General features: G+C 38.6%; 3 protein-coding genes across 7 annotated transcripts in view; all 3 read right to left on the bottom strand.

The window, feature by feature from the left end:
* Window positions 1–250: 250 nt before the first annotated feature.
* On the bottom strand, window positions 251–7754 carry LOC137009731 (complement C1q tumor necrosis factor-related protein 7). The gene is made up of 3 exons (XM_067372188.1): window positions 7620–7754; window positions 5079–5318; window positions 251–1880 (listed from the first exon to the last, which is right to left on the bottom strand). Exons 2-3 carry the CDS (start codon window positions 5308–5310, stop codon window positions 1252–1254), a joined length of 861 nt encoding a protein of 286 aa, XP_067228289.1. The 5' UTR covers window positions 5311–5318; window positions 7620–7754; the 3' UTR covers window positions 251–1251.
* LOC137009726 (NACHT, LRR and PYD domains-containing protein 12-like) lies at window positions 7149–21901 on the bottom strand. Its single transcript, XM_067372180.1, has 15 exons — window positions 21835–21901; window positions 21541–21667; window positions 20481–20623; window positions 20247–20357; window positions 17000–17104; window positions 16833–16896; window positions 16538–16742; window positions 14648–16448; window positions 14383–14556; window positions 14123–14290; window positions 13577–13750; window positions 12295–12453; window positions 11902–12075; window positions 8580–8750; window positions 7149–8372 (listed from the first exon to the last, which is right to left on the bottom strand). Exons 3-15 carry the CDS (start codon window positions 20585–20587, stop codon window positions 8213–8215), a joined length of 3573 nt encoding a protein of 1190 aa, XP_067228281.1. The 5' UTR covers window positions 20588–20623; window positions 21541–21667; window positions 21835–21901; the 3' UTR covers window positions 7149–8212.
* Window positions 21902–22325: 424 nt separating this feature from the next.
* Window positions 22326–27181, bottom strand: part of cpeb2 (cytoplasmic polyadenylation element binding protein 2) — a 38715-nt gene continuing 33859 nt past the window's right edge. For 3 of the 5 annotated variants that reach the window (XM_067372182.1, XM_067372183.1, XM_067372184.1), the window contains one exon: window positions 22326–25802. In XM_067372182.1, coding sequence (XP_067228283.1) covers window positions 25575–25802 — 228 coding nt within the window. In that variant the 3' untranslated portion in view covers window positions 22326–25574. The remainder of the gene's footprint in view (window positions 25803–27181) is intronic. The other 2 variants (XR_010892949.1, XR_010892950.1) reach the window with 2 other exon arrangements.

Here is a 27181-nt window from a genome sequence, read left to right as displayed (position 1 = left end):
GTAAAATATAAACTCACAATTTTCCAGTAAAAAGTCAAAATTGCAAGAAAATAAATTAGAATTGTGAGATATAAACTCACAATTGCAAGTTATAATTTCAGAATTGCATGATAAACTTGCAATTTTTTTTCACAACTATGAGTTTATATCTCCCAATTCTAACTTCATAAAATGCAACTGTGAGATTTAAACTCAGAGATAAAAAGTCACAATTACCTTTTTTTTCTTCTTTTTTTTTTTTTTTTTTTTTTTACAATTACAACAACTATCGTAAAACATGAAAACAGTCGTGGATCATCCAGGTAATGACAGGTTAAGATTCAAGGGTATGTAAATTTGAGTCAATTTTTATAAATTCAGTCATTTTGTCTTGTGGAGTATATGTAAACATCTGTTATGTGAAATAGCTTATTCAGTAAAATGCTAAATAATAACATGCAATTTTTATGATCCCTCTTATTTTGTTAAAATTATTAAAATGTTGCATATTCTGCAAGGATATGAAACTTAGGAGTAGAAATGTTGCTTAGGATGCTTTTGCAGACTGTCAGAGAATCACCAATTGCTGTTTACATTTATTGCCCATCACAGTTTACATTACTGTTTAAATGAAATAAATGACATCAAAATTCAAAGTAATCAATTTGGTAATCTAAAATACTAGAACTGTAATTTGATTACCACCCATTTAAAATGTAACTGTAATGAAATACAGTTACTCAAAATTAGTATTTTAAATACGTAACTAAGTTACATGTATTTCGTTACTCCCCAACCCTGTGTGTGTGTATATAAAAAGCCCACTTAAAACCGTTAGCATTAGGGATGGGTTCAAAAAGTGTGACATTAAGTGATCATAATTTGAGTGATTACCTTTTTCATATAGATCAATAATCAGCATATAAGAGTGTCAAAAAGGGATCTCATTCTTATTTGTATGATCGGTAATGACATAATTTTCAGCAGAAACTATTTTGTGTCAACAATATACATGGTGACTTCCAGCAAGTCAGATGTTCTTCTGTGCAAAAACAGCTGAATGGAACAGAATTTATGGTTCTTGAAACAAGTTTTGTACTGATTTTTTTTTTTTTTTTTTACATAACAACTGCTTTTTATAAATTAAAACAGTGTCTGGAAATGCAGTGTTCATGGCATGAAATGCTGAAAAAACAGCACAACCAAATCCAGGGTTAAAGACAGGGATGGACTGGCCATGGGTAGCACCATTTATTGGTGTTACCATAGCTGCTATTTGTAATCTTCTGCCAATGTATCCATATAGTTTGTATCTGCGTAAAGTAAAAACCCAGAGAACAGACTGTCAGTCCAGCTGGGGTCAGCAAACAGGCCATTCTGGTCCCTGTAGAAGATCTCCAGCCATACCTCATCCTCCGGGTTGAGAAACATCACGGTTGAGCCAGATGCCACGTCATGGTTTCCGGTGTTGGCATCAAAAGTCTTTATCCGGTACTGTCCGTTCTGGACCAGCCCAATGGCCAGGTGCTTGTTGGCCAGAGTGATGTCATAAGAAAAGTAGTATATTCCTGGGTATGCACAGATAAATTTTCCTGTCTCAGGGTTGTAGTGGCCACCTTCATTAAACAGGACTTTATTGAACTTGATAGGTGCTTGTTCAGTGGGGTAGCTACTGGTGATGCCTACAGAGAAAGCGGATTTGGGAACCAAACTTCCACATCTGCAGATACCTGGTTCTCCTGGAGGGCCACGTTTGCCCTTGTCACCCTTCTGTCCAAGACGTCCTGGAGGACCAGGAGGCCCCAAATCTCCAGGATCACCCTCAGGTCCACGCTTCCCAATGAAACCTCTCTCCCCACGCTCTCCAAGTTTTCCCGTTGGCCCGACTCGACCTCTAAGCCCTGAAACAAACATAGGCCTTTTAAAGATGCTGTTTTAGCAAAACCCTCTTAATCTACTTTGCATTTGCACTGGCCCAGTCTGAAATGATTGCCATTAATAATAAAAACCATCATGCTGTAACGATAGTGGTGTAGGCAACATGCATAAAAAATTAATATTTTAAATAGTCTTTAATAATAAATGCAGGAGGCCGCTAGGAGTACACAGGAGATAAACTACAAGGAACTAAATGAGATACAGTTGATAATTATAAGTAACCATAGAAACAAACAGGGACATAATCAGAATCCAAGAAAACTGAAATTAAAGAAACCAGGGAAAAAGGAACTAAATAAGAGTCCATAGAAACAAACATAGCCATTACTGTAGTCTCCCCCGCCAGAAAATGAATCCTCGCGCTGTAACTGTGAGTCCAAAAGTGTAGGGAGGAAGGGGTGCACTCTTGATGGACAATCTGGTTGGACCCTGGGGACCAACCGACAGAGGTAGAGCCGGAATTTGTGGAGACCCAGGTGGAGCAGACAGGGAGATAGACCAGCATGACATCCACGGCCTAGAAAAGGCTTATGGGACCAAGGTGGAGATGGGGGCTTGGTAAACCGAGGCGGTGACAGAGGGAGAGAGGACAATGGGAAAGTCAGAGGGAAGGAGAAGCCCGGTGGAGCTGAAGGGGTGTTGAATTGAAGCACAGCTAGAGACCTGGAAGACTGTGGTGGCGGCAGAGTGACAACTGACTAAGGCTGAGCCTGAGGATGAGGGAGCCTGGAGGAGTCCTAGGGCTGACAGACCATGGTGGAGACGAGGGAGTGCAGAGCCGACAGGGTGAGAGGCCGAGATGGAGTCATGGGCCTGGAGGAGTGAGGTAAATCTGAGGAATCCACATTATTGCACAGTGCTGGGGATCGGAAGGGCCGAGGCAGAGCCAGAGAGCTGGACTGAGCTGAGGAAGTACTCTGGACGGGACTGGTGGAAAAGGAGAAAGTTCAAGGGGACTAGGATGGGACCTGGATCCGCAGACCACCAATATCAGGCTGTAATCTGCTCTCGGCTCTGTGATGGACTGGGCAGTGGACACAAGCTCTGGGATTGACCTGGTGTCAGGCTCTGGCACCATGGTAGGAGTGGATTCCAGTGCTGGGTCCATGGCGGGCACGGGCGCGGGCTCTATCTCTGGTTCTATCATGGGCGCAGGCACTGGTTTGGAGTTTGAGAAACCCTTCACACACAGGTAAGCAGAAAGATAAGGATGCACCCCTCTCCAAGTGTAGCTCCCCATCTCTGGCAAATCCAAGAACAGGCCACTCTGCATGCTAACCCAATAGATTGTTTTAAGACTTCTGTCATCCAAATAATTTAGCCAGCTTACAAAATTGGAGGGAATATACCTCCTCTTTGTGGTGGAGGTTGGTGAAGGCTGGTGTTAAATCCATCTTTCTTTTTATATTTATACTTGTTTATTGGTCAGTTATTCTGTAATGATAGTGATGTAGGCAACCAGCACGAAAAAGGAATACTTTAAATAGTCTTTCATAATAAATACAGGAGATCACTAGGAGTACACAGGAGGTAAACAACACATGAAATAAAGACGACAATCATAACTGTTACACATATTCAGAATGTCACATGAGGTGATTTGAAAGGGGATGGAAATGTTAACTCGTTCTGGATTTCTAACAGGACTAGAAACCTGTCATTCATATCATAGACAAATTTCTTCAATTCAGTATTACATATCAAAGATTACTGAAGCAAACACAAACCAATGTTCTACTGCAGTGGTTCCCAAACCTGTCCTGGAGGACCCCCAGCCCTGCACATTTTGTGTGTCTCCATATTTCTGACACACCCATTTCAGGTCTTGCTCTCTGTACTAATGAGCACATGAGTTGAATCAGGTGTGATAGATGAGGGAGACATACAAAATGCGCAGGGCTGGGGGTTCTCCAGGACGGGTTTGGGAACCACTGTTCTACTGGGATTACATTTAGAGCAGGGGTGTCCAGTCCTGCTCCTGGAGGGCCACTGTACTACCAAGTCTGGCTTCAATTGAAATTGAACATACCTGAACTGAACCAGCTAATCAATGTCTTCAAGGTCTTCACTAGAAACTTGTGTTGAAGCAAAACTCTGAAAAACATTGGCTCTCCAGGACCAGGATTGGACACCTCTACACAAATGTACACACTTGTAAATAGATTGATCTTAGATCAGTAAGGTAGAGGGTATGTATGTGACGTCACAGGAGTCACTGCACTTACACCAACTGAGTGCAGAAAGAGTGAATGACAGCATTAGTGTTTAGCTTGCCACAGAAAAACCCACCTGAATCATGAAAGAGCCGTTGTGTGATTGACTATACAAATAACTTCAACAAGAAATCAGCCTTTCAACAGGAAATCAATCTTTTTACAGACTGCAGAAAGCTAGAGGAAATAGAAGTAAATGGGTCACTGCAATTCGCATTAACAACACACGTGAATTTGCCATTTTGTGTCATATATGTTGATGTTTGTGGTAAAACCATACCCTAGGTGTATTTATTCTTGGTCCTGGAGGGATACCTTCCTGCAGACTTCAGTTCGAACCCTGATCCAACACACCTGCCTGTCATTTCCAAGTAACTTGGTTATCTGCTTCAGGTGTGTTTGATTGGGGTTGAAGTTGAAGTCTGCAGGACAGTAGCTCACCAGGAGCAGATCTGGAGACCCCTGCCCTAGGTCATATATTGTATTGACTACTCATCAATTAAAAATCGGACATATTATATTTTGTGTAACTGTATTTTTTTTGTCAGAATTTAATATTATTTATTATTATTCGACATGGCAACATAATGATGGTATACTATTTAATAGATATATAAGTGATCCTCTGGCTTAAGGTATAGCTATATTGTACTGTATATATAGTTTTATCTAGTAGATGAAGCTTCAAGCTTCTGCTTGTATTTCCGCAGTGACAAAATCAGGTAACAGGTAATTTCATTGGTGAGGTCAGGGGTGTCCAATCCTGCTCGTGAAAAGCAATTGTCCTGCAGAGTTGAGCTTCAAAACACTTGCCTTGAAGTTTCTAGTGGTTCAAAAGAGCTTGATTAGCTGGTTCAGGTGTGTTTAATTGGAATTGGAGCTAAACTCTGCAGGACGGTGGCCGCCCAGGAGAAGACCGGACACCCCTGGATTAGGTAGTTCCTCTACCTGGGTCTCCTTTTTCTCCCTTTTCCCCCTTCCGTCCATCCCTCCCATCTCTTCCTGGGATTCCGACATGGCCATCCTCCCCAGGAGGCCCAGGGGGGCCGGTCTTTCCTGGTGCCCCTGGCAACCCTGGAATGCTGCAAATGAATTGAGGCAGGGCTCCTTTGGACCTGGCCCCCAGCAGCTGACCCATAATGCACTGAGAGAGACAGACCACACCCACAACTGTCCACATCCTTAGACCTAAGTAAAAAAAAAAAAAAAAAAGAAAAGAAAAGAGAAGGAATAAAAACAATGAACCAAATTGTTCACTCAAAGAAAGAATTTTCATTTTTGGCTGAACTATTCATTTAGTCTACTGATACTCAAATAAACTCTTCCACATGAAGATGAAGAGGATGATTAATGACCTCTAGAAATGAACACACAATAGTGACACTCTTAAAAAGGAAGAACTGCAAGTCTTGAAAGGGATGAAAGAGATGCCTTTTTCAATGGAAAAACAATGACATGAGCAGTTTATTATGATCATACCTCTCACTTTATCCCTGCCAAGTATTCCATAAGATCACATAATGTGTCCTAACGAATTCAGATGTGCACGGGCATGCAATTACCCAAAGCATGTGTTATACGTACACAAATAAGCACATATAAACTCTGAACTATTGCAGGGCTGTCTGTGTGTTGACAGATAACAGCATGGCATGGAGCTGGAGTGACGTTACAGACTCTGAATGATGATATGAGGCTCTGATCCAGCTCATTCCAGAGCTACAACATCACTGAACTGTGTCAGTAAGCAACACCAGTGCAAGACACTGCTAAATACTAGCAAATTATTCTGTTAATACTGCAAAAATAATTTTTTGTCTTGTTTTACTGTAAAAATACCTAAGAGTCCTTAAAATAAGATAGGCCTATATATTTAATCCTATTTTGCATTAAAATGCTATTAAGACTTGTAATTTGATTTTATGCATAAATTCCAGTGACAGTTGGTGAGATGCATGCTTAACACAAGAAAAAAAAGAAAGAAAAGCTTTTGATATTTCAATTTTTTGTGAATTTGTAATATTAACCTTAATTAAACTTTTAATATTTATTGGCAGATTTTCAGTGGTTTCAGTATTCAGGTTTGTAAAAGGCATCTGGTAATGCAAAGAGCAAACAAGCACATGTTGCTGTATTATTGGCCCAGAGAGTTGGACTTCATCCATACTGGTTTGCTCATCTTTGAATTGTCACTTGAATATTGAGATTACCTGATTTCCAGCACTTAACCAACCCCGCAACCTTGAATGCATTCACAATAAATAAATAAATGAATAAATGCACATTTGTATAGGACCATCTAAACAGGGAGGGTTTTAAGTAAAAACTAAACATAGCATTAAAATAACACAAATTAATGGCCAAGCATCCTCTCCGCTGCAGTAGTTTCAAATGATGTAAAACGAGTATGTTTGCATGGCGTTCTTTTGAAACGTTGACGCATTTTGCACTATGTGAAGTCTGTTTTTATATTGTTTATATTTATCAACACATTTACACACATTTTATTTTTTTACTCATTTTTTATTTACTATATGATGGTATATTTTGTTGTTTTTACTTGTTTGCGCACTTAAATTATCAGTAATCGTTATCAGTACACATTATCAGTGTATGACAAATTCATCAATCAGTACTTTTTAATGAATTCTTTAGTGCATTAAAAGTAAAAGTACTCAAGTAAAATTGAAAAGGAGTACTGGAGTAATATTGTAATAGGGCTTTTTCAAGTATTCAAGTACTTGATTTGTGTACATCGTCCACCACTGGTACAGTCTGATGAGTCCAGCACAGCTGTGAGCAACACACACATGTATATGCTCTTAAATCCAGTTTGTGATGGAGAATACAATGAAACATCTGTGATGATCCGCAGAAGTGTGAAACGATAGTACCAAACATCATCCTTTGAGACAAACACTGTTACGATGACAACAGACTCAACTCTGTCCAAACATTAAACTTTAATCTGTTTAAGGAACAGTTCATCCAAAAAAAATCTAATCTCTGTCATCATTTACTCACTCTAATATTGTTCCAACCCCATATGTTTTTTTGTTTTTTTTCTTTGGACCACAGAATGATTGAAAATGTTTTGAAGCAAGGTTTGTTCTTATTTTTTCATATAAAGTTATTTGGAGGCTAGAAAACTCCATGAAAGCACCTTAAAAGTATAACAGTGATCCATATGACTTGTGCTCAATACAGTATTTGCATGAGGAAAAAGACCCAAATCTGAGTTGTTACACATTCATTTCTTTAGTGTTACACAAGAAAAAAGGTCTCATGTGGGTTTGAACAACATGAGGGTGAATGAATTATAATGTGTGTGTAAACACAACACATGAAAAACATGAGACCTAATCTTAGCAAATAAACATCAAAATACAGCTTTTATTGAAAAGTTATAATGCACATCTCACAGTCGATAACAAAAACAGAAAAATACACTTTCTTTCAACTTGTTAAACAACAAGAACAGTAACTTGCCAGTAAGTTGCAGGATTGTTTTCGCCGTCTTGTTTGAGTCTTTCAGTAATGTCCTTTGCTATTTTGAATTCCTTAGTTGGAGCTGTGCCCTATTTTCTCGGCCTCAGATTCTGTTTTTTACTTTTTTTCTTTCTTCTGTACATCCACGATTGAGGCGAATGTTTGCAGCACATATGGCGTAATCATCTCTCTCTCTGACTTCTCTTTAGGGATCCTCATGCTTCTGTCTGTCTCTGAATCAGTGCATCTCTGCGAGATCTTTGCTGTGATTGTTCAGCCTTGCTGATTTACTGACTCTGAGAGACACGCCTCTCAGTGAGGTCACACGCTTGCCATGCCAATCACTCTCTACACAATGAACAATGAAGAATTTACTAACTGAAATTGCTGAGACAATAACATAAGCACAAACTGAAGCTCATTTGTACTTTATTATGTCTTCTGATTCAATGTAATTCTCATTGCATTCTTTTTACATTCTATTCCATTATTTCATGGACATTTTTTGTCTTCTATTTTTCATGTAATAACCGCACTCCCCACCCATTACACATACTTTCTAATTGACCTGTGAAACTACACTTGCATCAAAACTAGAATAAAAAATTGATGTTTGATATAGAACTCAGAAATTGCTCCATCTGCTGGCCGATGGTGTTTCTGCTAAGATCCAGTTCCACAGATACCAACTGAGAGCTGAGAACTGATGCCAGGTATTGACAGCAGCTGTCAGTGAGAGCACAGTTGGATAACCTAAAATGAAGACAAAAGTCATGAAGTTGTTTATATCACTGAACCTGTATTCGCAAATGAGTATTTTAATTATTTAAATTGATTTTTTTTTTTTCAGGGGTGTATTTGTTTTGTTTTCTGTTTTAATGCAGTGTTACTGTTGTTTGTTCACATAGACAAAATGTAAAAAGTAATGAGGGTATTTTGTAAAAGATTATTTAATCTTACTTTAAAGTCTTCAATGCACAACTGCGATCCTGTAGTCCAAGACAGAACAGCCGAACACCCTCATCTTCCAGGCTGTTGTTGCTCATGTTCAACTCCTTCAGACTGATGTTTTGGCTTAGACCTGTAGCTACTAGCCCACACATATCTGGAGTGAGTTTACAAGAGTCCAGACTGCAGGGATAAAGAATCACAACAATTACAATCTTCAGAAACATATTTTCTGTTGATATTTTACATATATCAAAATCTTGTTATGTATTTTATATTGAACTAGTAGCCAGCCCAGTGAGGATAACAATGGAGTAACATGGTCAGTCTTCTTAGCATTAATAAGCATCCTTGCCTATATAAAAGGCATTACAATATTCTAAATGGGAAAAGATAAAAGCATGAATGACTCTTTCCAAATCACTAGCTATTTTTTATTTTTTTTTAAATCTGAAAAGCAGTTTCGAAAAACAGTTTATATCTGTCTATCAAACTTCAAAGAGGAATCAAAAATGACTCCAAAGTTCTTTACTTGACCCTGCAGGTAACTACCATATGGACCTAAGTTATCATTAACAGTCTTATTACAAACTGTACAGCCAAATGTTATTTCTGTTTTCCGTTCATTCAAATGGACAAGATCATCGGCCATCCACCAGGGATGTGACAGTGAGGAAATTTTTCCACAAGTTAATCGATGAGTGACAACACTTGAAATACCGGTTTCCACTTAAGGAATGAGGTGAAATGGACAAAGTGAGGTGAAATCTAAATCCTGCTGCTGATCTGTGCTGTTAGTCTTGTTCTGCTCACGCTGAATTGAGCAGACACGTTCAGTTTTTAATTGAAGTGTCTGTTCTCTAACTGAACTAAATGATTTTTACTTCTATAAAAAAATCAAAATGACGTGAGGGGCAGTGCCGTGGTGGGCAAGTGATGTAATCAGTGTTGCGGCTGAACACCGGTAACTATTGCAACAAGCCTACTGTGGCAAAGGGAGGCGTGGTAATGCAAAGTCTGCAGTGGGAGAACGGGTGCAGTGATGAGAGGGGATAAGGAGGTCAACTACATGATAACTAACACCTGTCTCTAATTCCAGTGACTGGCGGAGAGATGGTATATACAATCAAACCAAAACATTTTTGATACATTTTTACTAGCGGGTGCAGGACACTATAGTTCATTTATGTAAGTGAGGATAGCAAAATAAAGTAAACTGTGACACATTATACCCAAAAATTCTTCATTTAGTGGACTACCAGTAAAATTGATCAAAATTTAGAACCAAAAATTATTCAGACACTTTGAGCTGACCATGTTTTGATTAAGTGTTATCGGACATAATTAAGATTTTTTTTTTTTCTGACACAATTCTGAGATCTTGTCATATTGTATTACAAACCCAATTCCAAAAAAGTTGGGACACTGTACAAATTATGAATAAAATTAAAATGTAAATATTTTATTCAGAATACAACATAGATGACATATCAAATGTTTAAACTGAGAAAATATCATTTTAAGGGAACAATAAGTTGATTTTAAATTTCATGGCATCAACACATCTCAAAAAAGCTGGGACAAAGCCATGTTTACCACTGTGTGGCATCCCCTCTTCTTTTTATAACAGTCTGCAAACGTCTGGGGACTGAGGAGACAAGTTGCTCAAGTATAGGAATAGGAATGTTGTCCCATTCTTGTCTAATACAGTCTTCTAGTTGCTCAACTGTCTTAGGTCTTCTTTGTCGCATCTTCCTCTTTATGATGCGCCAAATGTTTTCTATGGGTGAAAGATCTGGACTGCAGGCTGGCCATTTTAGTACCCGGATCTTTCTTCTACGCAGCCATGATGTTGTAATTGATGCAGTATGTGGTCTGGCATTGTCATGTTGGAAAATGCAAGGTCTTCCCTGAAAGAGACGACGTCTGGATGGGAGCATATGTTGTTCTAGAACTTGGATATACCTTTCAGCATTGATGGTGCCTTTCCATATGTGTAAGCTGCCCATGCCATATGCACTCATGCAACCCCATAGCATCAGAGATGCAGGCTTCTGAACTGAGCGCTGATAACAACTTGGATTGTCCTTTTCCTCTTTAGTCTGGATGACATGGTGTCCCAGTTTTCCAAAAATAACTTCAAATTTTGATTTGTCTAACCACAGAACAGTTTTCCACTTTGCCAAAGTCCATTTTAAATGAGCCTTGGCCCAGAGAAAACGCCTGCGCTTCTGGATCATGTTTAGATATGGCTTCTTTTTTGACCTATAGAGTTTTAGCCGGCAATGGCGAATGGCACGGTGGACTGTGTTCACTGACAATGTATTCTGGAAGTATTCCTGGGCCCATGTTGTGATCTCCATTACAGCTGCATTCCTGTATGTGATGCAGTGCAGTCTAAGGGCCCGAAGATCACGGGCATCCAGTATGGTTTTCCGGTCTTGACCCTTACGCACAGAGATTGTTCCAGATTCTCTGAATCTTTGGATGATATTATGCACTGTAGATGATGATAACTTCAAACTCTTTCAATTTTTCTCTGAGAAACTCCTTTCTGATATTGCTCCACAATTTTTCGCCGCAGCATTGGGGGAATTGGTGATCCTCTGCCCATCTTGACTTCTGAGAGACACTGCCACTCTGAGAGGCTCTTTTTATACCCAATCATGTTGCCAATTGACCTAATAAGTTGCAAATTGGTCCTCCAGCTGTTCCTTACATGTACATTTTCACTTTTCCGGCCTCTTATTGCTACCTGTCCCAACTTTTTGGAATGTGAAGCTCTCATGAAATCCAAAATGATCCAATATTTGGCATGACATTTCAAAATGTCTCACTTTCAACATTTGATATCAACTTTTACTCAACACTGGATTTAACAAAAGGGTATTGGCAGATTCCCTTATCACCATTATCAAAAGAATAAACAGCCTTCACAATATTATTCAGATTACAACAATTTATCACGCCTCCATTTGGATTGTTTGGGGCTCCCACCACCTTTCAGCATTTCATGGACAAAATCCTCCAGCCCCATTCCGTGTATGCCACTGCCTACATTGACAACATTATTATATACAGTAATGATTGGCAGCGACATCTGGAACATTTACACACTGTCCTGAGATTGCTGAGGGTGGTTAATCTCAAGGCAAACCCACAGAAGTGTGCAATTGGGTCTGTGGAGGTATGGTATCTGGGATTTCACTTGGGACATGGGAAGGTGCATCCCCAAATTGATAACACTTGCCCAAGTACCAAGACCAAAAAGGAGGTGAGACAGTTGTTGGGGCTGGTTTTGTTTTTTAAATCTATGATTTTGGCAAATACTGACCACATTTTTTCGAGAGCGCAGCTCTTTTCTCCGAGGACTGTAAAAAGCTGCATTATTCCAGAGCATCCAGGGAAATTTTTGCTCAAATCCAGCTCTTTCAGGCTGGTGGGGTTTGATCTCAGAGCTGAAGCCAGAGATGAGAAACCCTTATCTGTCAGTCTGCAACATGACAGCCTGGAGAATATGAAAAATAGTTTTCAAGGCATCTAGTTACAGAGTATAATACTATGATAATCAATGAGTATCATGGGTAAATATGTAGGAGTTGATTAGTCAATTATTTTACATTAAGAGTACATTACAAAGATAATTTATATATTTTTTAAATCTTTTTTTTTTTCCAACGAGGTGATTAACATAGACAACAAAGTGTTGTGAAAAATGAAGCACAACCTTAATTTCTGAAGTTTACAGGATGGATTCTTCAGTGAGTTCATGAGCTGCTTCATCCCAGTATCCTGCACATCATTGTCAGAAAGATCTAGAGCTGTGAGACGAGAGTGCTCCAGACCAAGTCCACAACTTTTAAATGTAAAATTGCATCTCTCTAATCTGAAAAAAAGAGAAAAAAATGGTAATTTTTGACTTTTGACAAAAACATGGCCCAAAATGCAGCAATTACGTAGCTAAGCATGGCAGCAGATATGTTCTAATTTGAAGGTCACCAACTAAGTTTGTATACTATACAGCTTTATATACTGATGTCCTTGCCATCAATTTGATGTCCTTGCCATCAATTTCATTGATGTGTCACACATGAAGGGTATTTCAAACATATATGAGTAGCTTTTGCCCAGTTGTGACAAATTTGGAGAGGATTTGATGAATGCACTAGGACAACCTTGTAAAATATGATTATGATTATTTAACTATGATACAGCCTCACTTGTGAATTGGTTGTATGACATACATGAACAGTTTGGAATATCAAAAACTTTTGACCACTGTCTCAGTGACTATGTGATGTAATTTTGGGGATGATTAGCATTCTAGGATGAATCTGAAGTATTTTTTCAACAAATTTTTAAAAAGATGTAAAATCAAGTTGGGCATCATTTGAAACAACTGGTATCACTGAATCCAGCATGACCCAAGGTATCAAATTTTTACAAAACCTTATGGTATTTATATGTTCTGAAGATATTCAAAATAAGCAAAAGTGTAATTTTGATTTGCTGTTTGCATTACAGGGTAACAGATTCTCCCTTACAAGAGTAACAAACTTTTAGTCATAATGGTGTCGACTTCTCGGGTGCAAGAATTCAAAGAGTAAACGTTTAGCGGGAGTGAGTTACTTTTGGTTTCCAGTAAAGGATCCAGCACATTGGCTAAAAGCTGCAAAGAATCATAAATTCGGAGAGAACACCACGTTGGACAATCTGAAAAACCTCTGTGTTTGTAGTCAACATTTAGAACAGAATGACTACGAACACAGTGTTTTAGGCTATACGGAGGAGAAAAAACTGCAAAAAATGATGTTCCGCCTTAAGCACAAAGAAGTCGAGAACAGGTAAGAAAACTGCTGCCGTAGTGTTCCATTTTTACCATAATGCTGTTTAAATAATTGAACAAATACAACAGTTGACAACGTACCTTCTGTTCCTGGCCCCTAAACAGTATATAAAACACAAAAAAAAAAAAACATTTTACAGAGATAAGATCGCTGCACACCTACCTCAACTCTTCGAGGTTACAGTTTGGGTTTGCAAGTAAACCAGAAAACAGCCCAACTCCTAAGTCCCAAAGTTTGTTATCACTGAGGTCCAGTTTCTTAAGTTGGCATGGTTTTGAACTCAGAGCAGATGTGAGGAAAGCACAGGCCTCCTTTGTGATCCCACAGCTTGAAAGTCTGTAAGTGACAATGAATATCTCTTGAAAGATGCAAACAATACAGTCAGGGGTCATCAACTCTTTCTACTAGTTCTTCTGGTTTTTAGCAATTTAGGACACTCTGTGCCATGTTACCACTGGTCTGCGTGAGAATGTATTTTCTGCATCGTTTAGTACACAACTAATTGGTCTGTGCTGCGCAGTTTGGTTGGAAAGAACATTTTTGTTACATATTCCAACCCATTCAAAGACAAGTTGACTTCATGAAAGGATTACGGAAAGAATGAATTTGGCCAAAGGATTTCGACCCCTGAACTAAGTTGTTAACTGCCATATCAATATTCATCAAAAAGTAACAGAAAAATAAATAAATAAATAAATAAATAAAGACCTAAGAGTCTCCAGCCCACAGTCAGGCAATACACCCACAATCCAGGTTGCGGCCTCATTTCCGATGTTATTGTAGCTAAGGTCCAGCTCCTTAAGATTTAATGGGTTTGACTCAAGAGCAGCAACAAGCGCTTTACAGCTGTCTCTTCTGAGTCCACAAAACTCCAGTCTAAAAAAAAAAAACAAACAGTTGAGAGGGATAGCCATTTACCAATAATATTGATTCTTAATACTGTAAACAGGATAGAGGCCTAAATGTACTTTAGTGTCTCTAGTTTGCAATGTGGACTCCTCAGCCCAGAGCAGAGACTTTTCACCCCTCTGTCTTCAATCTCATTGAAACTCAGGTCCAGTTCTCTCAGAACATTGGGATTGGACTCAAGAACAGAAGCCAAAGCTGGACAGCTTTCCTTTGTCAGTTTACATGAGGACAATCTAAGAATTGTGAGATGAATATCTTAATACATGTTCAATACTAAACTTTTATTTAGATGCTTTTTGAAGCAAGAAAGTTGATGGCACTTACATAGCAGTCCGGCTGACTTTGATAACAGGATGAAGCTTGAAAAGACAATCATCTGATTTGAAGAATTTTCTCAAGTCAAAAATCTCCAGTCCCTCATCATTGGTGAGCAGCACAAAGACCAGAGCCGACCACTGAGCATTTGAAAGTACCTCCATTGAAAGTCTTCCGAAGTGAAGGTAGGATTGGATTTCCTTGACAAGAGAATGGTCGTTCAGTTCATTGAGGCAGTGGAATAGATTGATGGACCTCTCTGAGCTAAGACCCATCCCAAGCTTATCCTTTATGTACTTGACTGTGTCCTCACTGCTGTGTGTGACATGTCCAATCTGTACTGAAAGGTGTCGAAACAAGGTCTCACTGCGCTCCTGTGAAAGGCCGAGGAGGAAGCGGAGGAAAAGGTCAAAGTGCCCATTCCTCGACTCTAAAGCCTGATTTACAGCACTCTTGTGTAGGTCAAACAGAGACGAATCCATGCAGAGCTTTCCGAAGTCTGTTTCTTGGAATGGTACAGTGAATTCATCGCTACTGGGCTTTTGAGTTGTAAACCAGTGAAGGTGAACAAACAAAGCTGCAAGATACTCTTGGAAACTCAGATGCACAAAACAATAGACCTTCCTTTGGTATAAGCCAAACTCTTCTCTGAAGATCTGGGTGCACAGTCCTGAGTATAGTGATGCGTCCTTGACATCAATGCCACATTCGATCAGGTCTTCTTCATAGAAGATCACAAAACCTTTCCTCAGTTGCTGGAAGGCCAATTTTCCAAGTGACAGAATGTTGTCTCTACTCAAGTGTGGATCCAAGTGATGTTGTTCCCTGTACTTATCTTTCATCTGTAATGTCTGGAAAATCAGGAAGTGTGTGTACATTTCAGTTAGAGACTTGGGGATTTGGCAACTCTCTTTGTCACCCAACATTCTCTCCAGAACAGTGGCTGAAATCCAGCAGAACACTGGGATGTGGCACATGATGTATAGACTTCTTGATGATTTGATGTGTGTGATGATTTTGTTGGCCAGAGTCTGATCAGGTATTCTTTTCCTGAAATACTCAGCCTTCTGTGGGTCGTTGAACCCTCGTACCTCTGTGACCTGGTCGACACACTCAGGAGGGATCTGACTGGTTGCTGCAGGTCGAGAGGTGATCCAGATGAAAGCAGAAGGAAGCAGATTCCCCTTGATGAGATTGGTCAGAAGCACATCAACTGAGGCTGCTTCAGTTACATCAGAGCACCTTGTGTTGTTCCTAAAATCAAGAGATAGTCGACACTCATCCAAACCATCAAAGATGAATATGACTTTGTATTTCTCAAAGTTTGAAATTTTAAATTCCTTAATTTCTCTGAAGAATAAACAAACAAGTTGCTCCAAAGCGTACTGCTCTTTGCCAATCAAATTCAGCTCCCGAAAAAGCAACGGAAATACGAAATGAACATCCTGATTGGCTTTTCCTTCCGCCCAGTCCAGAACAAACTTCTGCACAGAGACTGTTTTTCCAATTCCAGCAACTCCTTTAGTCAGCACAGTTCTGATGCGTTTGTTTTGCCCAGGTAAGACTTTAAAGATGTCATTGCATTTGATCTGTGATTCATGTGTCTCTGGTTTCCAGGATGTTGTCTCAATCTGTCTCACCTCATGCTCATTATTGACCTCTCCACTCCCCCCCTCTGTGATGTAGAGCTCTGTGTAGATCTTCTCGAGTAGAGCTGGATTTCCTTGCTTAGCAATACCTTCAAATACACACTGGCTCCTGTTCTTCAAACTGGATTTAAGCTTTTGCTGACATGCATCAATTTGATGAACTAAATAAAATAGGGAAGATAACAATCAATTTGCTACATTGTCTGTATTTAATGGATAACTATGTTCTACCCATACACACATAACTAACATTGAAGTAGCTTGTCAAAGAGGCTTTGCTCCTTCATACACTTCAGTATGTGTAATGTGATTTTGACTGCCGCTTCTTTGGCTTCAAGAGCATCTTCTTCCCCTTCTGGTTGACTCTCTGTACACTCTGTGAGATCAGGGTCCAAAATGCTGTTGATTTTTCTGAGCTCCTTCTTTACAAAAGTGATCACATTACGTTGAAGTTGCTAAGAAAAAGAAACATATTCAGGCAATATTTTATTCAGTATTATACTGTTCTTTTGAATATGAATGATGTAAAACATAAAAAGGCTAACCCTCAAAATAGCAGCTATTTGTTTCTTTGAGGATGACTGACTGTGCATTTCAACTGGCTGCTCTCTGCAATCAAAGCAATGTATTAAACATAAAAAAAAAAATAAAAAAAAAATGATGATTGAATATTTATGAGGGTCAACATGAATACAAAAAAGACCAGACATACAAGACAGAATCAGCCATATGGAGATTAGTTGGTGGATCCATTGACCAGTTACTCTGAACAGACACATGGGTGTTGGCAGACGAATCAAGCCAGTCTGCTGGAAGACTTTGACAGAACAGAACACACAGTCATTTAATGGCTCAACCTCCTAATTTATGAGTAAAGAAAAGAATGTGAAAACAAATATTTGTGCAGCTCAAATGGTAGAGCATAGCGCAAACAACACAAAGTCATCGGTGTAACTGAACATGAATACTGATAAAATGTACATCTTGAATGACTTAAAGGATTAGTTCACTTTTAAATAAACTTTTGCTTATAATTTACTCACCCCCATGTCATCCAAGATGTCCATGTCCTTCTTTCTTCAGTCAAAAAGAAATTAAGGTTTTTGATGAAAACATTTCAGGATTTTTCTCCATACAATGGGCTTGAATGGGCACCAGACGGTTCAAGGTCCTAAAGACAGTTTCAGTGCAGCTTCAAAGGGCTTTAAACTATACCAGACGATACCAGACGATGAATAAGGGTCTTATCTAGTGAAACGATCAGTCATTTAAAAAAAAAAAAAAAAATTAAGTTTTATAAGCACAAATGTTCTCCTTGCTCTGTTCTCGGATGCGCGTTCGTGACGTCACGTAATACGCAATTACGTTGAAAAGGTCACGCTTGACATAGGCGGAAGTACAGATTCGGTGTTTACAACTTGAACATGGAAATACTAGGTCAAACGCCATTTACAAAAAAAGGTATGGTTAAAACAACAATGTCGGACGAGGAGAAGATGAGTTTTTCGCCTGCCCTACTTTTTGAACTGGAATACACAGAGGAAGAAATTAGGCAGATGGAAGAGACTGCTGCGGCGACACACACCTAGTATCGGGCAGACGAAGATCTAACGAGACGTGGTGGTGCACATGTGGCAAATGCCAACCATAGCCAACAGAGGAAGAATCTAGATGCTGCCACAACTGGACCATTTCAATCCCGCCATTAGAATCAGTCGGTGAGTCCCTGTTTCCATCTCGCTGCATTACCGGACAAAATTTCCACCGTTACTGAGCAACAGCATTTTAAGGGGGTCGCACACCGGACGCGAAGCTCAGCGAGGAGTCTTTAAAATTCAAACGCATTGTTTCCTATGAGTGTACACACCGGCGGCGACATTCGGTGCCTGTCCGCGGCGCACAGGAAGTTGTTCAAAATCCTGCTGCGCCACAGAGCGCCATGTACATTGTTTACATTAAATGTATATTATATTTCTCTCAAATCGTCGTTAATGTACATACTGACTTCATCCTGTGCTGCAAGATACATCAGTTTTACATTCTTAGTTTAACAGCTTGAATAAAGTCTAAAAATGTATAATAAACATAGACTTTTCTTTCTTTTTGCTTTGTTGTGCCATTTTTCCATGTACACTAACCTCAGTGCGAAATATTAAAGCATATGTAATGTTTCCCTGTTGACGTAAAACACTCCCATTGTGCAGCTCTTCTAACAGGAGTCGAGTCAAAATTGAGCTTGCGCGTATATAATGTGTGCGACCCCCTTTAGAGGTGTTTTTGTTCTGATGGAGAAGGGTATGACAGTCTGATGGTACTGACAACACAGGATGGAAGAACCATTAGTTGTTTTACCTTGTTTTTGTAAACGGCGTGTGTCTCAGTCAGCTCCCTAGTTCAGTAGTCAGGGCACTGATCAGGGAATCAGCCACATTCACTTTCATACTGATTCACGACCTAGGGAACTAGGGAGCTGATCGAGACGCAGGGTTAGTATTTGCACGTTCAAGTTGTAAACACCGAATCTGTACTTCCGCCTATGTCAAGCGTGACCTTTTCAACGTAATTGCGTATTACGTTACGTCATGAACGCGCATCCGAGAACAGAGCAAGGAGAACATTTGTGCTTTTAAAACATAAACTTTTTAATTTTTTTTTAAATGACTGATCATTTCGCTAGATAAGACCCTTATTCATCGTCTGGTATAGTTTAAAGCCCTTTGAAGCTGCACTGAAACTGTCTTTAGGACCTTGAACCGCCTGGTGCCCATTCAAGCCCATTGTATGGATAAAAATCCTGAAATGTTTTCATCAAAAACCTTTATTTCTTTTCGACTGAAGAAAGAAGGACATGGACATCCTGGATGACATGGGGGGGGAGTAAATTATCAGTAAAAGTTTATTTAAAAGTGAACTAATCCTTTAAAGTCGTTTGGTTTAAAAGCATCTTGCAATTACCGTATTGTTCCGAATATAAGATAATGTTTTTTTTTGTTGTTGTTGTTGAAATACATATAGAGGTTCGTTTTGTATTCAAAGTCTAGACTTTTATGGCTCATTTACACTGAGCGGTACGGTTCAGTTCAGTACATTGCAGTATGCAATTATTTCTGTTTCCATTGTCAGAAGTTGTGAATGGTACCAAAATACTGAACTGTACCACTTTTTTGGGACCCTTTCATTGAGGTACCTAGCACAGCAGTACCAATAGTACCGGTACCAAAAGGTTAGAACGGCACACTACTACAGAATGTTGATTGATTCACAAAGAACCGTCACTTGCATGTGCTACAAGGGGAATGACAACACAATACTGTTGCAACACAATGTGTATTTTTCAGCTGTTTTTCTTGCAGCCTTCAGCCTTTGCTCAAACAAAGTTGCTGTATGTCTTCCATTGTTGTTTAATGTCACTTTCTCTTTCACGAGAATGACGTTGATCGCTACTTTCCAGCATACACCACGCATATCAAGTAAGGGTACTGTTGACTGTCAGGGTTTACCATACCGAATCATACTGAACTGAACTGTACCACTGGGTGGAAAAAAACCATTACATGTCAATAATACACCTGCAACAATAGGTGGTGCCAAATTTGTGTAAAACGATTGTGCCAAGAAATACAACATCAGAATGTAATGTTAGAAAACCGGGAGTGCAAAAAGACAGTCTTAAAAACGCTAACAGTCAAAGAAAAGCTCACCGTCTAAGAGCCGTGTGACTGTCATGTTTGCGTGCCTTGCTGACGGGACCAAACTTCCCCCGTACGTAATTTAAAAACATAAGACGGTACCCAGATTTCAAATAAGATTTACTTCTACTGTTAATGAAATTTTGGTAGGCTACATGGTGTTCACTATGCGATGGATAGCCTAATTGTTATATAATTCAGATGGGCCACAGATTATTTTAAGGTATGCCATGATGCTTCTAAAATCCTTGCGGAGTAAATGTTCTTTACCATTGCTCTTCCTTCTGGAATTTAATTGGAGGATCCATTGATGCATCACTCTTCATAGAAACACAGCTAAGCACTGGAGAGGCAACTCTCTTCTGCTGATGAACCTCGACACTAGAAAAACACCATTCAATGAGTCAGGTCAATAACCGGAACTCAACAAAGAGGCTGTTTTTAATCACTGTTCTAATCAAAATATTTAAGTATAAAACAATCAAATCAAACAATAGCACATACCTTTGGGATTCAGGGAATATTTGAGGTTCAGTAGGAGAGCAGCTGCCGCTGTCTTTGTCCTCATAGCTGGATGCGACATCATCTTTGATTTCACTAGACTCACTCATGACTGCGTTTTTCAGCACACTTTACTATTCTAAAGTCTACATTGACACAAAACACGCAAAGTGCTTTCTGTCAATTAAACATCATTAACACACACTTCATATTTGCTTGTCTAAGGCAGTATGTGTGTAAATATGAGAGCCACCAGAGTTCGATTTTTTTAAATGTGGATGAGTTTTTGAACATACTGTAAATAAATAAATAAACTAGAGATGCACAAATATATCGGCCAATAATCAGTATCAGCTGATAAAAGCAAATTTTCACACTATCAGACGATAGTTTAAAAACAGCCGATAGTCAGAGCCGATATATTCTGTCAATCAAAAGAGGGCAGGAAAAAGCACTGAATATGAGCTTTGTGTAGACAAAATGCTAAGAAACAAGTTTGATATTCAATATTAATAGTAATCATATGAATTTATGACATTCAGAAAGATAAGAAATATAAATATAATCTTCAGAATTTAGTTAGTGTGTGTTAGGTCTAATATTTATTTGAGTAATGTGTTTGTTTATAACTGATACCAGTTAATTGATTATTGATGAAATGGAGGTCATTTTTTATTTGCATTTCAAAATATAATAATTAAAAATATAATTATTAATTATAATTAAATTATCATAAATTTCAAATGCGGTATAAAAGGCAAAACTCCCAAACTATTAATATGGTTATCGGGCAGTTATCACTCTGAATAATCGGCTATCGGTATCGGTGGAGAAATTTAGTATCTGTGCATCTGTAGAGTAAACCAAACAAATAAAAAAATGGCTTCTATATAGCACATCAACTACATAATATAATATTGAATTAGAACTTCCTTAATATGTCTAGTGTTTAGTTAAGAATAAATGTTTTATTTTCCCAAATAATGAGAAAAAGATTACCCTCCCCCATTCAGTTTGAACACTGGATGACATTCATACAGCATCTTTGAACAAGTAAATAAACCTGAATTTGATCTTCCCGGACATGGTGGTCCTTATTCACTTGAGTTGTCCATTCAGCCGCTTCTGAAACATCTCGTTATTTTTACAGAACGTCACATGACCCGTTTGAATGGCCTTCTTCGCAGTATCTTAAACACAAACACAATTTCCCAGAGTTCCAAAACGTTTCCTGTCATTCTTAGTTTTCCAAGAGGGAAACGCTTAATGTAAAAATATTATCTTCGCCTCTCGTGGAATCTTATTTATTTTACAGGTTTTGCAAAGTCTGAGGGGATGTAAAACTATGTGTATTTACCTTGTTTGTGTCTGTGTGTCGGAGCTACGGTTGTGAGGAAACCTTTTCGCTGCAGTTTCGGTTTCTGTTCTCATTCAGGACTGAACCTGATATGATTTTTGGGCGGAGCCAGGCGCCGTGACGACACAAATAGGCGAGTCAATTCATTGGTCAGAGATTATGTTGTGAACGTGTTTTGAACGTTTTAAACATATACTTGGCCTACATACATTATATATTGCAGCTACTTTTAATACTTTTAATTAATCTACTAATCTACCATTGTTAAAAACAATAACAAAAAATCTTGCGAGTATAGGACACAAGTGTTTTCTCCTCCAGGGGGCGCCTGATGATTCGTAGATTCGAAGCCTCGTATAAATCTTTATAAGACGACTTTAAGAGTGCTTTGTCCAAGAATCACAATAACTATCATATTTCTTTCTTCTTGGGCAAAAAAATAAAAAATAAAAAAATAAAAAAATAACTACAGCTGAGACGTGGCTTGTGTCTGAACAGAATGGGTCTTTATTCAGGAAATGAAAGAAAAAGATTGTAATCAACACCCCATTTAAATACAAAACAAATCAAAATAAGGAACATGATATTCAGTTTGCATATCAAAGAGCCATTCAGTAATAATTACAGTCTGAACACTTCATAAACCACTTGTGTGAATCTATACACAAACTTGATTTAGAAACTAGAACATTAACATTATTACAAAGATTTTAGCTTTAAAAATAATTCAAATTGAAATAATATTTTAGCAGTTAGCATCATAAAATTATATATTCATATCTTTCCACATAAAAATACAAAATAATATTAATGACATATAATATGAAAAATTATCCCAAATATTTCGCTACTATTAGAGTAAAATAAAAAACAAACAAAAAAACAAGAAACAAACCAACAAACACAAAAGAAATAGAAATATGCATGAAAAAGTTTCTCCTTTTGTTAGCAAAACACTATCCAAAATAACTACAATCATTTACATCAGTACAAAGATATCTGGATTTAAAAATAGTTGCAATGAAAAAAAGGGGTTTCATCTTTTCTGACAGTAAAAAATGACACTGTGAATCAGAAATTTGCAAAATATGCAATGAAAAAAATAAATCTGCATTAAAAAGGTATACACTGCAATTCTCACTTTTTTATACAAACATTAGAAACAGTATTGCACGTCACAACACAGATTCGAGGTTAGTAAGCCTTTCAAAATGTGTTATATTCAAGTTTCTGAGTATCAGTGAGGGGAGGGCTGATACCCTCCATCTAACCAGGGAGAGTCTCAAGTGTTTTCCATGAATGCTTCCTTCCTTCAAATAAACTACACCACCAACTTAAATAGTAATCAAATCCATGTGTGCTAAGCAATAATACATAAATAGATTCATACACACACACACACACACACACACTCACACACACAACTGCACGGATGATGATGATGATGATGATTCAAGAAACGGCCTTTTGCGTGTGAACGTAACCATAAATACGTGGGCAAATCAAGTGAGAGTCAGAGGTCTACAGAAATAGAAAAATACAATTTAAATCAAATAGTTATCTGTCTACAAAAATAGTCAAATAAATATGATTTTTCAACGAAAACCCACACATACACGTACGAAGCAACAGTGTTGAACACGGCGTTCAAACGGCGATCTCCTTCCGTTCGCTACTTATTCAGAGCAGATCGCCGTCATCTGGGTCCAGCGTCTTACACAATACATCAAATAAGTTACTATGCAAAAATAAAGATATTTAAATTATCCAATAGACTTAAAATAGGTCGCAATTCTTCTACAATGAAAAAAGTGATCGTGATACAAAATAAAATAAAAGAAAAGAAAAGAGACTGTTTTGCGTTCGACTCCAAACGTCAGGGAAAAAGGGATTGGTTCTCTCAGAGGAGAAATGAGAGGAGAGAAATCGAAAAAGGTAGTGCATCACGTGTCCTCGAGAGTCTGGGACACGTCAACAAATAAATATACACATATATATATACGCAATAAATAAAACACACAATCGCAGCTCACCGTTGACACGTGAAAGGTTAAATCACATACACGACAGTACGACGAGGGCACTGGATTCTTCACCAAACCCGAGAACACAAGTATATATAGAGTGCAAAACAGAAAGAACAGTACAGTACCAAAGGGCCGGTGCTTCTGTAGAGATTGTCCATGAGACCGACAGGCTTCCTTTTCTAACGTCTCTCTCCTCTCTTTTCTCCACGTCTGTTCTTGTCCGGAGAATCTACTAGAAAACACGGAGCTAGGCTCCGCCCACACACAGACAACGACCACAGGTCACGGTTCCTTCGCCATTTCCTACCAACTACATACATGAGCGACTGTCGTAATGAGAGGGGTTCAGGGGTGTTCGGGAAGGGCAAAGGTTAAATGTCGATCCTCTAGATCGTAGAGTTTAAATCGAACTGAAACCTCAATTCATAACTAGACTCACACTGCACGAAGACGAGACACGAAAACCACAGGACAGCACACCGTCTCTTGACTAATTATCGAGTTACAAAATGGCGGAACTCACTACTCTAAAAACTAACGTCACTTCTCTCGTAATAAGTTCGTAAAGGAATCATCACAACAACGCATGCAAAGGTTTTACGAAGAATTTTACACTGTTTTTTTTCTCCTTTCGTTATTAGTATTGATTATCTTATATCTACGAGTCTTTTTCGCCTCATGCTACATAAATTCCTCTGTTTATCGTTAATATGCATCATGTTTTTTTGTTTTTTTCTTTCTTATATGTGCTGGTAACCTTTACACTGCATGCAAATGATGTACAGCCACAAACATGCACGAAAGATTTCACATTCTGTGTTTTCATGTCGTGCGAGAGGGAACGGACTGCATTTCTGTGTGTGACGTCGCCTGTGACGTCACAATGGCGTTTCGTAGAACGCCGACACTATCTATTCGTTATATAGCAGCAAAGCTTCTTCTATAGCTTGTGATTAAATTGCAAGAGTAGAGCAATAACAAGCCAGATTAATATTCTGAGGTATTGTCTTTTTTTCTTTTTTTTTCTTTTTTGCCAGTGGAAAATGGAAAGTCTCAGTAATTCTTTATTGAATCATTCCTATTCCTGCTAAGAGCACATTGGAGCGAAAACATTGGGGAGGGGGGAAATATTACTCTTTTTTAGTATTTGGCGGCAAACGTCTCGTTTTCAGGCCGCGCGTTTTGCTACCTTTGGTTCGAGGTCCAGGGCAGGCATCAGAGATTTCATCATCAAGGGTTTTCCAGAGACAATTGCGCACTTTGCCCACTAGGGGGGGATTTAGCAGCAGACGGACACAGAACGGACAGAACGAATGAACAGAATGGACAGGCTGCCCCCCCAAGCGAAAACATTCTCCTTTCTACTTTTTAAATCTCACATATAAAAATAATTTGAAAAAACTACAAAAAATCAATCTCTTTTTTTGTCTTAATCTCCTTTTTAAAAAACACGAAGGTACCACAAAAACTCTGTTCCGAGCCTGAGATGTACAGGGAGGGAGGAGAAAGAAGTGGTTTGGTGAAATAAACTGAGGCTTGTAGTGTTTCTGGCTGCTACAAAAGATAAAGATATATTTATATATTTATAGTCATATATATTCTCTATATACTGTATACGGTTGAGTACTCTATACTGACAGCTTGTGTTCGGGGGCCAAACTAAGCATCTTTTTTTTTTTCTCCCCACAGCAGACGTTCCCGGCTCTCCCGTCTTTAGTTCCAGCGGAAGTGGATCTGGCGGGGACGGTCGGCTCCCTCTTTGACCAGCGGCTTGTGGAACTCGCGTCCGGCGCGGGAGTGGATGTTCGCCCAGCAGAACTCGCAGTAATACTGCAGGCAGGTGACGTTGGCGCAGAAGAACGGGGCAAACTTTCCGCCACAACGCGCCCCCTGGCATTCGTCACACAGCTGGTCGTCCAGCACGTACGGCTTCACCTCCACCTGTGCCGCACACATGAGCAAAACATGGTTGAGTTAAACAGTTGTTTAACATCATTAAACAGAGCTGTAATTTAGTTCGTGTGGTGAAATAATGATACATTTATAGCCTTGAGTTTCTCAACATCATTACATCATCCAAATGTTATAATAATTTAAAGAAATAGGGTATTATGATATCTAAAACTGAGATGTGATTACATGTAGTTAATGCTCTATACGTCACTGCAATCCCTTATGAAAAAGAAGTGCACTTAATTGTAGTGAATGTGCATTTGTAGTTTACTTCAAATCTTAAAAGTATATTTTTTTAAATAAAAAATGTACTTGCAGATAATATAATAAATGTAGCTGGGAGCAATTATCGGCTTTTTAAAGCCTTTAAGCACTTGCACAAAAAGATATTACGTTTTATTTAGCAAGCATGTGTAACCACTTAAATCATAGAAGAAAAAGACCATTTGCAGTCAATACAGCCAGTTTACCATTGGAAATATATGAGTTTTAAAGCTTTGTAACTGTTAAAGCATCACCTATGGTTCAGTCTGCTTGTTTAGAATCATGTGTCACATGCGCTCACCTATTTTAGAAGTTTTAGACTTTTGTGTGCACTTGGCCACACCCATTTTTTAAACGATCCTGTTACATAAAGTTTTTTTTTTTTTTTTTTATAATTATTGATTAAGAAAGTCCAGAGAATTGTTCTGCACTGGTTCGTTTCCGATCAGGTGAAAAACCTAGGACTAGCTTTTTTTTTTTAGGTTTTTTACATAATCGTAAATATTTAATGAACGATTTGATTGACAGCAGTGGTTCTTGAAGCAAAGTTGTTCAGTATGAGGAGATCTATCAAATGATATGCATATTGTGTGGATGTGTGAAACAACGTGATTACAGAGCCGTAAAACTCATTAGCACCACCTAGTGGCTGATTTCTTTCAAAATTCTCACAGACCTCTAGGACCATGAGTCAAACAGGCCCACCGAGTTTCATTCCTTGTCTAATAGGTGCTTAAAATTAATTGGCCGATGGCGGCCTTGTTTTTTGAGATATGTCAATATTCTCATAGACCATCATGGCTCCTTGGACCAAGACACTGCATGCCAATTTTTTAATCAATCGGACTAACGGTTGCATAGTTATAGTTGTTTTCATGTTTGTTTTTTTTTTTTTTCATGTTATAGCGTCACCAAGTGTCCAATTGCAGAGGTTTTCAAAAAATCCAAAAATCCAAAAATTGTCTTAAAGCATATTAAAAACACCAGATATACATATGAACACTATTAAAAGTTGATTTTCACCACAGGGGGACTTTAAAAGTAAGCTAAACTTCTTCACAAGGGATGCACTTCAATGTATGAACAGGAAGAGATATTAATGA

Source organism: Chanodichthys erythropterus, chromosome 20, assembly GCF_024489055.1.
Source record: "Chanodichthys erythropterus isolate Z2021 chromosome 20, ASM2448905v1, whole genome shotgun sequence".
Taxonomy (NCBI): Eukaryota; Metazoa; Chordata; class Actinopteri; order Cypriniformes; family Xenocyprididae; genus Chanodichthys; species Chanodichthys erythropterus.
This window is presented reverse-complemented; position numbering and strand designations above follow the sequence as displayed.

What these genes read in the sequence shown, in the direction of transcription:
- LOC137009731 (XM_067372188.1), bottom strand. Translation starts at nt 5,310, where the DNA reads ATGTGGACAGTTGTGGGTGTGGTCTGTCTCTCTCAGTGCATTATGGGT. An exon ending in GGGAGAAAAAGGAGACCCAG is followed by an intron (nt 1,881 to 5,078) that starts GTAGAGGAACTA and finishes TGTTTGTTTCAG; the next exon opens with GGCTTAGAGGTCGAGTCGGG.
- LOC137009726 (XM_067372180.1), bottom strand. Translation starts at nt 20,587, where the DNA reads ATGAGTGAGTCTAGTGAAATCAAAGATGATGTCGCATCCAGCTATGAG. An exon ending in ATATTCCCTGAATCCCAAAG is followed by an intron (nt 20,358 to 20,480) that starts GTATGTGCTATT and finishes GTGTTTTTCTAG; the next exon opens with TGTCGAGGTTCATCAGCAGA. An exon ending in AAAGTCAGCCGGACTGCTAT is followed by an intron (nt 14,557 to 14,647) that starts GTAAGTGCCATC and finishes CACAATTCTTAG; the next exon opens with ATTGTCCTCATGTAAACTGA.